At 36.3% G+C, this 15,872-nt stretch overlaps 1 protein-coding gene across 1 annotated transcript; it reads left to right on the top strand.

Moving 5' to 3' along the window:
* Nucleotides 1-142: 142 nt before the first annotated feature.
* LOC118029073 (uncharacterized) lies at nt 143-15,872 on the top strand. The gene is made up of 27 exons (XM_035032883.2): nt 143-303; nt 386-694; nt 784-843; nt 937-1,029; nt 1,115-1,343; nt 2,013-2,119; nt 3,053-3,115; nt 3,718-3,818; nt 4,379-4,473; nt 4,609-4,629; nt 5,003-5,098; nt 5,187-5,307; nt 5,463-5,642; nt 5,850-6,046; nt 6,906-7,177; nt 8,813-8,914; nt 9,158-9,334; nt 9,450-9,638; nt 11,766-12,007; nt 12,085-12,231; nt 12,685-12,901; nt 13,598-13,726; nt 13,852-13,992; nt 14,459-14,521; nt 14,602-14,769; nt 14,973-15,032; nt 15,294-15,872. Exons 1-27 carry the CDS (start codon nt 298-300, stop codon nt 15,366-15,368), a joined length of 3,660 nt encoding a protein of 1,219 aa, XP_034888774.1. The 5' UTR covers nt 143-297; the 3' UTR covers nt 15,369-15,872.

Raw genomic sequence — 15,872 nt, 5'->3', positions numbered from 1 at the left:
CGTGATGCTTACCAACAAATACGGATTCGAAGGGTACGACTGAAACTTCTAACACCTAACGGAGTGATTAGTAAAACTATTGGAAGTAAATCAAATTAACCCCCCAAAAAATTATTCATATAAATAAAATTTCCGGGCCGACTGCATCGAGCCGTCCGAAGTCCAAACCATTTCTATTACCGGGTCAGATCAAAACCCGTTTCAACTTCTTCCAAGCTCTCTGACTCTGCTAGTTTTCCCATTTCTCCAAGAAGAAGATTCAAATTTGGTAGCACAACACCTAAAACATCAACATTCATGGCGGTAATCATCACGTCTCTCTCTCAATTTCTTCTCTAATCCTCCACATTTTCCTCTAATCATTCTAATTTTCCTTCTCTTTTAGGATTCTTCGTCGGGGACGACGTTGATGGATCTGATAACAGCGGACCCCGGGCCGGCATCGAAGTCATCGGGATCCGCGGAAGCGCCAACACCTCCGGCATCGCAGCAACCGACTGGATCGATGTCATATTCCATGCCGACGACGACGACGGCAAGTTCGTCCTCGGTGTCAGGGAAGACAACGTTAGGAGAGAGAAAGTCGAAGAGAGCTACACTTATGCAGATCCAAAACGACACCATTTCTGCTGCTAAAGCTGCCATGAAAACTACTGCTGGTATCAATATCATGCCTCAAAAACAAAAGAAGAATGTAACCTAACCTAACCTAAGCTTCCTTCTCTGAAATCTCTCTAGAGATTCTGTTTCTTTCTTTAATTTGATTTTTCTTGATTTTTGTAGCCGGTTTCGTATTCGCAACTAGCTAGGAGCATTCATGAACTAGCTGCTACATCTGATCAAGTAAATCTTGATTTTCTTCTCTATTTATTTGTTTTGCTCTTCTTTTTGTTATTTTTTATGGGAATTTAAGTTCTTTTTTTCCTGAATTTACAGAAAAGTTCTCAAAAGCAACTAGTGCATCATGTGTTTCCGAAACTTGCTGTTTACAATTCAGTCGATCCTTCATTGGCACCGTCTCTTCTCATGGTATGCTTCCACATTATATGTTTGAAGAAATTTTATATCGGTAATTTTGAAGAAATGATAGTTAATATGTTTGAATCTGCTACAGCTGGATCAGCAATGTGAAGACAGGACGATTCTGCGCTATGTGTATTATTACTTGGCTAGGATTTTATCAGATACTGGTTCTCAAGGTTTAAATCCAGGTGGTGGAATACCGACTCCTAATTGGGATGCTTTGGCTGATATTGATGCTGTTGGAGGGGTGACTAGAGCTGATGTTGTACCAAGGATTGTAGATCAGCTTTCGAAAGAGGCTTCAGATGCTAATGTTGAATGTAAAGTGGTTTCTTACTGTTTTTCTTTCATTAATTGTTTTAATGCTTTGTGCTGTACAAGGTGGTTCTTAATCAAAAAATGATTTGCAAAATCTTTTTTCTAAGTTGCATGCAAAGGATGAAGCTGAATTTAACTGTGCTTGATATATTGTTTGAATGTTTTATGCTGTACAAGCTTTATGCTGTTTGATAAGAATTCGTGAAGTTTTTTCCTGGTACAATGGGCTCTAATTTTGAATGTTGGATCTTTGAAATATGTCTCATTAGTTCACATAAATCAAGTGATTTTGATGTAGGATATAAAAATGGCAACACTATGTTCACATCAAGTCCCAATGCCTTATGAACTTTCTGTGTTGTTTTTTCCATGGATGAATTTGCTGGTGCCTTGGGATTTATCTGCGATCAGTAATTTGCTAATTTCATGCAATCAACCATGTGGATGATATTGAAATGCATAGAAGAGATATATTTTGCACGAGGCTATTCTGCGGGAACGTTTATTTTTATTGATAGAGTGAAACAAAGATCTACAAGGGAAAAAAATGATTGATGTGCCATACAAAAGAATAGTTATTTTTCAAGTACAGTACCTTTTTATAGAAAAATTTTCTCCTTTGAAATTGTAAGGTTTAGATTTTGATTTAAATTTATCTTGTATCTTTGAAGTTCATGCACGGAGATTGCAAGCATTGAAGGCTCTTACATATGCTCCCGAAAGCAACACTGGTATTTTATCCAGATTGTATGAGATTGTATTTGGCATTCTTGACAAGGTTTGCCTTACTCTAAATTTCTTCCATTTATGTTTCAACAAAGACTATTGCATTGCCCTTTCTTTTTACTAATGGTAAAAATAAAAATAGAACTCTAGTTTGCTCTGCATATGTATCCTTTGTGACTGTGTATAAACTAAAAAATTATTAAAACTTAATAACTCCTCTTCATTAGCAAAGCTGTTTGGAGTGCCAAGATTTGTCTTCTAAAAGCCTTGGTAGATTTGCGAGTAGAATCCTCCCCTTAAATACTCATTGGTTTCTTTCCTTCCAAAAAACTTCAAGGATCGCAAAAAATTACAGAATTACTGATATCTTTTGTCTATACAAAAGCAGGCTCTATACATTTAGCTCTTCAACAATTGAACGTGCCTTAAACCAATGGAAGTACAGTTTTCTTGCAGCTTAAGTTGCCTAATGATAATTCCATGACTCTTCTCAACACTAGGATATTATGAAATTTAAAGAAAGCACCCAAAGGAAGGTCTAACTGTTTAAACTGGTCTGATCCTGCTCTAACATTTATGGTTACGATAAGTTAACAAATGCGTGTCGAGTCTTTTTTGGAAAAGATGCCATATAATGTTAATTTTCTTAAAAAATATCTCTGTAGTTACTGGAATGAATCTCTGCTGTACTGGTGTGAGTTACAAATATTTGTCTTCATTTGTTAACAAAAGATGAGGCCTTGCAATGTTTACTGGAAAGTATGGTTGTAACTTAACTACTTGTTCAGGGTGTCAATTTCTTTGTTTTGTCACTATTTATCAAATTCTGGTGATTGTTGCTGAGTTTTTGAAATTACAAATTTGTATTGTTTCTTCTCACATTTCTGGTTTCATGGAGGTTTTTCAAAGCTTGACATTCCCTCAGTCAATCAAGCATCCTGGCTGCTTACTACAATAATTCTTGAGATTTCATATTGAATTTCAGGTTGGTGACAACCCTCAAAAACGAAAGAAAGGTGTTTTTGGGACTAAAGGTGGTGATAAGGAGGTAAAAATATTAACTTATCGATGGTATTATCTGTAAAGTTCCCAATTTCTTATACAATGTTATTGCTGCATAACCTTCACAGTGATAATCTGTCTTGTGTTAATGATATTTAGAGCTACTTAAAATTGAGAGCTTGTACATTGACTGCTCATGTAGTATTGCCTTGAGTAAATTTAGGAGTCATATATGTTGGGGAATGTTAATGTTCTAATGAAACAAAAAATCTAACTTAGCCCTTGTGCAGAGACATCGTTGATATTATATTTGATATTATGATTAATGTTAAAGAGAGTTTTTCAGTGAAAATAGTGAATTTGTCACCACAAACTTAGGGAGAGTTTATGAAGTTTGTTTAACTATCCAAATGCACAGGCTTTATATTCTCAATTTGTTTCCTTAACAGGATTTGTTGTGGCACTTTTTTTTTTAAGTCTGTTTGACACTATGAAGTGCCAGTTCGTTCCCTCATCTTAATCTTTTTATTTTGCCTGCGTTTCCTCCGTAAAATTATCAAATGATCATGAGTCATGTTCTTGAAATATATTATACTTCATTTTGTATGTTTCCTTATTATACTTGTTTAAATGATTGCTACATAACAGTCTATCGTTCGGAGTAATTTGCAATATGCTGCACTAAGTGCATTAAGAAGACTCCCTCTTGATCCTGGAAACCCAGCATTTCTGCACCGTGCTGTACAGGGGTAAGTTTTCTTATTCTGGTGCATAGATTTAGGTTCATATTGATGATCGATGTTTCTTTGGGTACTTAGCTTCTGTTTTGTTAGGTTTGGTTGTTGTGTTTGGCTTGACTTGCTCCTTTTGTTTTTTAGTATTTTGTGCCCGCAGTCCCATAGTACAAATACTTTCCCCATTCTCCATCTCTACAATTTGCACTTTTATGCTGTATGCATATCTTGGCTTCACTGATTAGCCTAGACAGACAGAACCTTTTATCCTTGTATTTAGAATCCTTTTAGTCTTGTATTGATCAGCAGAAGCGGTGTATACTCACTATTGTTAAGAAAAAGCTGGATGCAGTGACTATAGTATATTCTATCTTCTAATGCAAGATATCGTGAGATAATAAATACATGATCTGTTCTTGCTTTTGGTATAATACTATTGTTTCAGTTATTATATTCACTCGCCAATCCCTTTTTTTCTTCTTGTCCTCCTTGCACTTTAGACATCTAGAAGAAGCATCTTCCACATATTGGCTTTTTTTTATTAATATATGCAGCTAGCTTGTGTTTGACTGCAGGGTTTCATTTGCTGATCCTGTTGCTGTAAGGCATGCTTTGGAAATTCTCTCTGAGTTGGCAGCAAAAGACCCTTATGGAGTTGCAATGGCTTTAGGTAACATTTTACTTTTAACTTTCTCATTCTCACCATTCTTTTCATCATGAAACTATTTCATATTGTGTTAATATCCTAGAACTAAGATTGGCTGTTCTTTTTTATCTAATGCTATACCTCTGCATCTTTCTGCAGGAAAGCTTGTAGTCCCTGGAGGTATGGTCCCTTGTCTTATTTGTGCTTATCATCTGCTTCTGCTTCTATGATCGCCGATTGTTATCTACACCAGGGTTCAAGTGGCATAACTTTGTTAGATGTTCAATTCTTTCAACTAAAACTAAAACTGAATGAAAAATAGTAGGCTGTTTGATTGAAAGATTAGTTGTGAAATTGTGTGAACAGTGACTCATTTTCTTAACACATTATAATCATGAGTTACAATGCAAGACATAAATACCTTTGTCTATGCAGGTTTTTGGTTCTAGGATGGTTCTATTTGCAAGTTATATGGCATTGTTAATTAGCTTTATCTCTATCACATGACTCCTTTTCTGGTTTCGGGTTAAGTTGTTGGTGTTATTTGAATCAGGGGCATTGCAGGATGTTCTTCATTTGCATGATGTGCTTGCTAGAGTTTCGCTGGCCAGGTTGTGTCATACAATATCTAGAGCTCGTGCATTAGATGGTAAAATGCAGTTTGCATTTCTCACAAATTTTGAAGGAAAAATCCTGAATTAATGAGATGATTAGCTTCTTGACCTGGTTTCCTGCAGAGAGGCCTGACATTAAATCTCAGTTCAACTCAGTGCTTTATCAACTTCTACTAGATCCCAGTGAAAGAGTCTGTTTTGAGGCAATCTTTTGTGTCTTGGGAAAACACGATAATACAGAGAGGTAGTTTTTCAATCTTATATCCTTTTTCACTTTTATTTGTGTAACATTTTACTCGTGTTGTAACAAAATTTTGTTGGCATGGGATGGAATCAAGATGCAATTGTGTCCTTTTTTTCCCCTCTAAAATATTCCTATTGTGTATTCCAATACTATAGGACTGAGGAGCGTGCTGCTGGCTGGTACCGTTTAACAAGGGAGATACTGAAGTTGCCAGAAGCACCCTCTCTATCATTGAAGGGATCTAGTGCTGATTCAAATGATATGTCAAAGGCTTCTAAAGATAAATCCCACAAGACTAGGCGTCCACAACCTCTTATTAAACTTGTAATGAGAAGGTAGATTGAGCTCCCAATTCTTTCCTTCTCTTCTACTTTCACCTTTTCTTTTTCAGGGTATTGTAATCTGTCAGATTTATTATTTCTTTTGAAATTTTTTTAACATGTTCGAACTATGATGCAACTTATTTGTTGGTTTCCTTTTCTTCTCATTTTCATTTGTTTTTGAAAACTGATTCCTTTTTTTTCCCTTGTTTTTTTGTTCAGGTTGGAAAGTTCTTTTCGTAATTTCTCCAGGCCAGTACTTCATGCAGCAGCAAGAGTTGTGCAGGAGATGGGAAAAAGTCGCGCTGCTGCTTATGCTGTAGGCTTACAGGACATCGATGAAGGAGTTAATGTGAATTCATTTTCTGAGAGTGCAGATCCAGTCGATTCGGATTTTAATGAAAATCCATATGCAGATGGTAATTTTTTGGGAGTCAAACTAAACTTTTTTTTTTTAAAATAAAATTTAGGAAGATCCTTGATCATCAAACTATTAAGTTGTTACTTTCATGGCATTATTGTTGTGCTCCATTGGTGGTGCCCGAAGCAAATTTGTTTAGAATTTTCATTCTCTGTTGACTTGAAAAGAAATATCATTCATCAACATCTTGTGTAGCCTTTTACAATCACCATCTTTTGGATTGTTTATGAAGCATGTATCTACATGAGAGTGGGATTCTGTGTCAATGCATATGCACATAACTTGTGTAACACACAAACCCGATGAAACTGTTAAATGAATTTGCATCATGTGTTTTAAAAATGTGCCATACAAAATTGGTCTTATTTTCCTTGCTTGTTTCATTGTGTGTGTGAAGTGCCAATTATAAACTTTTCTCTTTCTTTTCTCACGTTTCTTCTATCATTCTATATTTAGTAGCTGCGAATTTGAAATGTAGAGGCCAATGTTTTGTGCAATGATATAACTTTTCAACTTTGCAAATGGCAACCTCAAAAGTGCAGGCTTGAGTCTCAAGATGAACTTCTGAATAAAGCTGAAGTACAGGATTGCTCAGATTCTTCCTCTTAAGAACTCAACTGCATTGGTCTTTTTGTTATTTTGAGCTGTCATCCTCTTGCAAGTAAAAAATCCCTGAGTTTATTTAGTGGGTTTAGGGTTTTCACAAGTTTCAGAGAAATTTAGTGCTGCTAGTTTTCTATTATCAGGGTTACTCATTCTGTTCAAATGTCTTCCTTGGGACATATGTCATTTATATGATGGATCATTATCTGATTGTAGTATTTCTCCTTCCATCCTCTACTTGTTTTGTTTTATAGGTGCCCGGAAGGTCTCTGCTGTATCCAGTGCAACAGGTGGCAAGGATACAATTGCAGGTTTATTAGCTTCATTAATGGAGGTGGTACGGACAACTGTAGCCTGTGAATGTGTCTATGTTCGAGCAATGGTAATCAAGGCTTTGATATGGATGCAACTTCCACATGAATCTTTTGAGGAACTGGGATCCATTATCGCATCTGAGCTTTCCGATCCATCATGGCCAGCAACATTGTTGAATGATGTTTTGCTGACTTTGCATGCTCGTTTCAAGGTATGCTAGAATTATATTATACTATCTTGAAAGCACAGCATATTTATTTGGAGCTCATGCTTTGATATGCCTTTGATGATTATTAGTTTTTCCCTTTTGATAAGTTTGTGTAGGCTAAACTCTTCTACCATGGGAACTTTGTGAAGGTAAAGAAGGTTGATGAGTGATAAATAAGTTATGAGTTATTGGTAAATACATAAATTAAAGACAAATCACTAGCTTTAAGAGTGCTTGTAAAAACACACAAAAAAATTCAAATCAATCATTCACATGACAAATAAAATTCAAATCAATCATCACATGACAAATAAAATTCAAATCAATCATCACATGACAAATAAAATTCTTGTTGAAAACTGAAAAGAGTTGTCACTGGGTTAAATGGTGTTCCTTAACAATGGTACCTTACAAAACCTAACAAGCTAATGGGATTATCTATCCTTGGTAAAAAAAAAAAAAATGAAAGAAAGAATCAGAAAGAAGAAAACATAATGAGCTTCAACATGTAATGGATGGACACGTTCTACATAAGTTTGAAATTTTCTCCACGTTACTAATTTGTACTGTACATTTCCAAAAAAATCATCTGACTCTACTCTGTTATCTGGTACGGCGGTGTTGCTTCAACTAGAGGCATGTTCTACTGTAACATGCCATGGCAGTCTAATTGCATGATTGAGCTTTTTATTTTTAATAAGGGCTCTATGACTTTTCTGCTATTTCTTTGCTCAGTTTGGATCCTTGTTAATATTTTGTGCCGTTTGGTTTAAATTGCTTCTTCAGTGTGTAAGATTGTCAGAAACACATCTCTCCAAGCTCTTTTAAAAATTTCTAGTCATTTTAACACACAAATCAGAACTTAAGAAGAAACAATGGGGATAGCAATGACATAATACAGCATAATTTTCAAATCTCTATACGCCTTCCAGTTTCTAACTAAGGAAAATTGAATAGAGTACATAAAGAATGGCTAGAGATTAGAGACCAGTGATGGAGATGATACACTGATTTTTCCATGCCAGAGATACAAATGGCATCTGGTCAGTGATTCCAGTGCTGACATTGTATATATATAACATTTGAGCTCTATGAATGTGATAGAAAATGCAGAGGCTGTTGTTGGAGTGGATGGGTTAGCCTAGCTATACAATTTCTCTCCCTTTATTTAACATGCATATCCTAAATCAAAAGCAACTAATAACAATGATAATCAGTCAAGATCTCTTTTTAGTTATGAAAACTATCATTTTCATTAAGATCCCTAAGAACTCATAGTCATAGTTGGTTACAGTTTTGATGATTTTCTTGTCTTCTGTTCTGCTTTTTTTTTTTACCAGCTATGTTTGATTGTGACTGGGGAAATAGTAGATAGAATAGGAAGTAGTCTTCATATTTCACTCTGGATAGTGGATGGATACTTGAGCTTAGTTTATCACTACTTTTATTGTTTATGCCAATGAGAGATGCTTATATAGTGAATCACACCTGCACATTCCAATGTCAAAAATTGGAAACAGAGATTCAGTGCATCAACTAACATATGAAGAGAGATAGAAGAGGGTTTTGCTCTTTTATACAATGTTTTAATGCGTCTCATCCCATGAAACTTCACTTGCTATAACTTCTCTTGCTCAGGCAACACCAGATATGGCTGTCACCCTGCTTGAAATTGCGAGGATCTTTGCTACTAAGGTTCCAGGAAAGATTGATGCTGATGTGTTGCAGCTTTTGTGGAAAGTAAGATTCCATTCAACCCTTGATCTCTCTGATACTTTTTGATTTTTTTTTGTTGGTTTTCAATGTCCAGTTTGAATTTTGTCTTGTTGTCTCTGCTCTTTGCATGTCCAGTAACTTATGAAGTGTCTCCTACTTGTTTGAGGTTAATCTGCTTGATATGTTGATAATGATTAAGTAAATTACTGATAGATTTGCTTAAAGAAAACACTAATGTTAACTGATGGCTGCCTGCTCCATTTCTAGACGTGCCTTGTCGGTGCCGGTCCTGATGGGAAGCACACAGCATTGGAAGCAGTCACTATAGTCCTTGACCTACCACCACCACAGCCTGGGTCGATGTTGGGGCTTACATCAGTGGACAGGGTATCTGCATCTGATCCGAAGTCAGCTTTGGCATTGCAGAGATTAGTCCAAGCAGCAGTAAGCAACTTTCTTTTGTCAACAATTGTATATTGGTCTACTGTTAATCTAAATGAATACTAGGGAATATATTTCTTTCTTTTTATCTGAATCTGTGAACTGAAAAAACCTATAGGTGTGGTTCCTTGGAGAAAATGCAAATTATGCTGCTTCCGAATATGCTTGGGAATCTGCAACACCTCCTGGCACTGCGTTGATGATGTTAGATGCAGATAAAATGGTTGCCGCTGCCAGTTCTCGTAATCCTACTCTAGCTGGTGCTTTGACTCGACTACAGAGGTGTGCTTTCAGTGGCAGCTGGGAGGTATAAGTTTCCACCTTGATGATCATTCAATATTATAGCTATACTGTTGGTAGCTTGGGTCAACAGTGAAAGTATTGTCCTTTAGGTGCATAGATATGTGATTGTACTAAAACAAGAGAGAACAGCCTGCTTCACTATACAATTTAGTACTCTGTAGAGAGATGAACATACACACATGCCCTTTTCTTCTAGCACCATCACATATTTTAGTGCCTGAAGGTATAATCCGTAAGAGTCTTTTATGAGCTTGGTACCCCTTTGAATTTTTGGGTCTGTATAGCACAAAGTTCAACAGCTCCTATCAGCTAGCTTTTGTGTATCAGATAACCCCCTCCAATTGGTGATTAGTTTTTGCATGCCAGAGTTCTTTATGAGAAGAAAGACATAGGCTGTAGTACCAAAGCCTAGGCTGACACAGATGCGCACACAAAAATAAAGAAGGATGTGTCGTGGAATAGCAGGTTGTATTTGATGCATTTATTTTTTTAGTATGTTGCTTCTTCCCCTTCCATATTATATTTTATTATGGTCTTTTAGCACCTCTGCCAGTCATGTATTGTTTTGTCTAGGAACTAAGAGCACAAATAGAAGAGACAAGAGAGTACTAAATTTTAGATTGTGTACTATATTTATTTGTCTTTGCACGTGATTGAGCACGTCCCTTGAACTTAAAAATTATTAACAAAAAAACTAGAGGAGGGGTTTTGTTGTACCCCTCTTCACTAGTGGTTTTTTTCTTCCTTTTGTTTTTCATTTTTTTTTTTAATTTCAATTTCTTCCTTCAATAGGTTTATTGGAGATTAACATTTTTTTTTTTCAATTTGCTTTTTATGAAATTATCCTAGACTTATGATCCAAACCGTGAACTTAGTGGATTAACTCGGTTGTCTCGAAACTTTTTCTCAAATTCTTAATTGACTTTTTTTTTTCATTTTCATCCTTCAATAGTGGCTTTGTTTGGAATTAGGGTTTTTGATTTGTTTTGGTTTGCTTTCTATGAGATTATCTCCATCTCATGACTCGGGTCACAAGTTTGATGGGCTAACCCTAGTTGACTCAAGTCATTTTTTGTGTCCTTTTTTAATCAATTTTTTTTTCAAATTTATCTTTCAACATTGGGTTGATTGAGAATTAGGTTTTATAATTTGTTTTAACTTGCTTTCTATTAGGTTATTCCAATCTCATGATCTGGTCACGGGTTTGGTAAGTTAACTCGAGTTGACTCAAGTTAATTTTTTTTTTTTTTAAATTGATTTTTTTTAGTTTTATCCTTTAATATTGAGTTTATTAGGAATTGAGTTTTGTAATTTGTTTTAATTTTCTTTTTATGAGATTATCGTGATCTTATGATTTGGTGCGGATTGACAGGTTGACCCTGGTTGACTTGAATTGATTCAATATTTTGTCCCAATGTTTATTAAAAAGATCTCATCTTAAATATTTATTTGTAGTCAAACTACGTGTTTATTAGTCATTTGAGTTGTCTTTGGACCTGCTAAGACGACTAAGTCACATCGGATCAATTCTCATATGGTTTTAAGTTTTTCTTTTTTTCTACTAGAAAATACATAAGCAATGCCTAAATATTTTTTTTTATGATAAAACAAAATTTGATCTAACTTGTGGGGTAACGCGGGCCAATGATCTAGTTAAGTACTAAATCACTAGGGATAAAATGATTGATATCAACAAATTAGTGCTGCTTTCATCATTCCTCCTCTCTTTTTCAGTATTGAAAATTCTGTTTCTTCACTAGGTTTCAGTATTTGTTTCCACCGCTGCCACTTTTAACTGGCACACCTCATGGTGATTGTCATTTATGCTCTAGACCAGAATGTGCACAATGCTTAGTATTGGTATTTATTATCTTTACCAGAACTTATCCATGCACTTAGACTCTCTTTTACTTTATTTTAGGTATCCCAACCTACCTTCTTGAAATGATTGTTCTCGAGTCTTGACATTTTAGAATGGTGTGCCTCATTTTGTTATGGTCTTCCTTTTCTTTGCACTAAGGTTTTATAAGACCTTTGCATTTAAATGTGCTTTAAGCTTTCTACTACAAATATAGCTGCTTGCTTAAATTTCCACTTCCCTTATTTGTTTCAATCTGTGAGAAAACTCCAGGTTCGAATTGTTGCTGCTCAAGCCCTCACAACTATGGCAATCAGGTCTGGTGAGCCCTTTAGGCTACAGATCTATGAATTTTTAAATGCTTTAGCACAGGGTGGAGTGCAGTCCCAGCTATCAGAAATGCATCTTAGTAATGGGGAAGATCAAGGAGCCAGCGGTACAGGCCTTGGAGTCTTAATAAGTCCCATGGTAAAGGTCCTTGATGAAATGTATAGAGCACAAGATGAACTGATCAGGTAAGAACCAAACCTTGCCCCCTTTTTTCCTGTGTCATTATCTATATTAACACTTTTCCAATTTCACCATGTTCCAGAGATATAAGAAACCATGACAATACAAATAAAGAATGGACAGATGAAGAACTGAAGAAACTTTATGAAATGCATGAGAGATTGTTAGATATTGTTTCATTGTTTTGTTATGTTCCAAGAGCAAAGTATCTGCCTTTGGGACCAATAAGGTACATATTTACTGACAAGGTCTTTCTTTTGACTTTATCATAATGACTGGTGTGTGTTTTCTGTGGAAAGAGGTGCCACCCATGATTTAGTGCGTGTAAATAATAGATCTCATTCATCTACCCTTTTCCTGGAGTCGATGGTTATTCATAGCTATTACCTTGACACCAAAGGAGTTGACCATTTCAATTACTATCATAAATCATATTTATATGAACAGCAGCAAAACATTTTAGGATGACAACATCACTTGCATTGGACACGTGCCCAAGTTTTCTAACTTGTCTCCATTTGCCTTCATAATCAGCCTTTGAGATTGAACTGTTGAAGTGTTAAATGACGTTACTGAACATCTGTAATTTTATGTGATTCATTCATGTATGATGTGGTTATGCTTTTGTCCTAATTCCTATGCATTTCTGATAGTTGTGGTTTTGATTAAAATTTAATGACAGTGCTAAGCTTATTGATATTTATCGCACCAAGCACAACATTAGTGCATCAACTGGTTTAAGTGATCCAGCTGTTGCCACTGGAATTTCTGACCTAATGTATGAATCAAAGCCGGCCCCTGTTGAGTCTGATGCGCTTGATGATGACCTAGTAAATGCTTGGGCAGCAAACCTTGGTGATGATGGTTTATTGGGAAATAGCGCACCTGCAATGAGTAGGGTAAGAAATTTTCTTTGTTTCAATATGTATTTGGAGACGAGCTAAATGACATGTAGAATGTTAAACTCAAATCTTTTCCACAACAGAAATAAGAGTTGGTGATCTGTAAATATCAACCATAAAATGTTTCCAAACTCCAGTAACTTGAAACTGAAATAAGTTCTCCTAAGCCACATTGGGGAACCATTCTTCCAACTGAAGCATAAAATCAAAAGCCTCTAAAAGTTCTTATTTATTGGGCTCTTTGACTGGAGTCCAATGGTGTTCTATTTGATTTATAGTATTAGGAAAGTCTGGCTTCGATCATACATAATGCTGGTAATCTGTTTTGTGTTGAACAGGCCTTGCCAAGTTCTAGTTTAATCTTTTGAATCAGAGCCCCAGCATACTGTGCTAGTTATCTCTTACTCCTGTTGTTGGCTCATTGTTATTTCATCTGTTCCACTGGGGTAATTTGTTGCTCAAGAATATTGTGGTGAAAGAAAATTGTTTTGGTAACCTCCCTTAAAAAATTAAAATGGCAAAACCAATTCCAAATTGAAGCAGTTCATGAATCTATGTCAATGATTCGTAAGCTGATCATGCAAGTATTTCCAAATTTGGATGGTAATGGAAAGTGAATGCTCAAATTGTTTGATATGATGGCATGGATTGATTTGTGCAGCTTTTTATTTGAGTTTCTGTACTCCATGCTAGGTCAACGAATTTCTTGCTGGTATGGGAACTGAAGCTCCGGATGTTGAAGAGGAAAATATAATATCTAGACCTTCAGTCAGCTATGATGATATGTGGGCAAAGACACTTTTGGAGTCTTCAGAATTAGAGGTATGAGTTTTGCTATTGTGTTTACCTAGTTTGAAATGGCATACCTTACATCTGGAGCTTGGGGTTTGTATTTATGACCAATGTGGTCCTTGAAAAATGATTTAGCCGGTCCTTTGAATTTGCAGGAAGACGTGAGGTCATCTGGGTCCTCATCCCCAGACTCGATAGGGTCAGTTGAAACTTCTATATCGTCCCACTTTGGTGGAATGAACTACCCATCACTGTTCAGTTCTCGGCCCACCAGTTATGGAGCATCACAAATATCGGTAAATTTTTGAAAGAATTTGCTGAACTAACCTAAATTATTGTCATTTCAATAGAAGTAAATATGAAACTTTTATTGTTTCACGACATTGCCAATGCATCACTTTCATCTGCAATATTGATTGGTAATGCTGTGCCATTGTTTTTTTTTTTTTTTTTTAAGCATAATGCCTGGGCCCCTTCTTTTACAAGTCATGGGCTCATTCCATTTGTGTGGGTGTGCTCCAAGCTGTTATTTGCAAATAAAACTGCTGATAATTTTCATTAATAAATATCATTCCTGATTGCTCCATGTAGTGGTAATTTGTGAATTTGACTAATGAAGCATTTGATGATGGTTGAAGAAAACTGAAAAGGTCCTTTTGTAGTTAGAAGAAAAACAAGTCCTCCAAAGCATTTTACTCGGTGCCTCAGATCTCTTTGTTTGCTTATGTGTGTTTATTAATGCACTTCAATTGTTTATAACAGGAGAGGTCAGGTGGAAGCAGGTATAGCGGTCCCTCGTCCTTTTATGAGGGTGCAGGTTCTCCGGTGAGGGTCTTGGCCTCTTTTTTAACTAACTGTTATGCATTTATATATAAGCTGTGGCTCTAATTCCCAAGCCTTTTCAGATTAGGGAAGAGCCCCCGCCATACACATCACCTGACAGGTCATTTGAAAACCCCTTGGCTGGGCATGGGTCCCGGAGTTTTGAATCGCAGGAATCAGGACGAGCATCATCTGCAAATCCACAATATGGCTCTGCACTCTATGACTTCAGTGCGGGTGGAGATGATGAGGTTAGTTAACTTTCTGATCTTTGTAATTAGAAAGCTGGTTCCTGATCCAAGAAGGCAAGGTCTTTCTGATGTTTCAGCATGATTTTTCTCGATTCTCTCTCTTCCTGTGGAAATTGAAATCAAGGGTATATGCATGAGATGAAAAGCAGTGTAATTTTTATTGTAGTGGAAACACAGGTGATGAATTATGAATTTTTTTGCAGTTGAGTTTAACAGCAGGAGAAGAGCTTGAAATTGAGTACGAAGTTGATGGATGGTTTTATGTAAGTATACATGAATAGCTGAAACTTAAACAAGGAAAACTCCTTTTTGAACTTTTTCTACTTGCTGCAATTAGTTAGAAATCACGTTTTCTTGGCTGGTCATGGTTGAATCAACATGTAAAATGGATGATCTCCTGCCAGCCAAGTTGATTGATGGGTAGGTGGTTGATCTCTTGGTGGGTAGTTAGCCTACCCGAAAAAGGGTTGATCTCTTGGTCATGCGGCTAATCAAACGTGCTTTTATGCAACCACTCATTCCAGGTCAAGAAGAAACGCCCTGGCAGGGATGGCAAAATGGCCGGACTAGTTCCTGTACTGTATGTCAATCAAAGCTAAAGCAGCTGAATCTTCGAAGCAATCAATTCTCTCATGCACTGAGCTGCTGCCACTTTATTCTTTCCAATTCATGATTCTCGAAGACACCTCTTACCGGATTTTCACTAGGCGTGCTGCAGGAGCTCCATACAACTTGTTGCTTATTTTACTTGAATCTTTCTTTCTACATTCCCGCTGCAGAATGCGACACCCGATTTTTCAGAGCAGAGTTTTGATGGCTTGTTTTCTGTCATCTGTAATTATTTTATTTCTCATCTTCATGTTCCTGCGTTTTAGGCTTGTAGAACATTTTGAAGCCGCGCTTTCTTTTGAGGGAGACACCTCCTCGTCAATCACGTGTGCAAGCTATGTGGAGAACAAAAAAGAAATGGCTCTTTATCTATTGATTTTGGGTTTTCAAGGGGAGGATAGTTATATGAGATGTTATAATTCTTTTTATCAAAATAAAAGGCCATTTCTATATGTTTTTTTTAAGGGAAGTCAAAATGAATGAGGATTTTAACC

The sequence above is a fragment of the Populus alba genome, chromosome 18 (genome assembly GCF_005239225.2).
Source record: "Populus alba chromosome 18, ASM523922v2, whole genome shotgun sequence".
NCBI lineage: Eukaryota > Viridiplantae > Streptophyta > Magnoliopsida > Malpighiales > Salicaceae > Populus > Populus alba.
The sequence above is the reverse complement of the archived record's forward strand: the minus strand, read 5'-3'. Positions and strand labels throughout refer to the sequence as shown.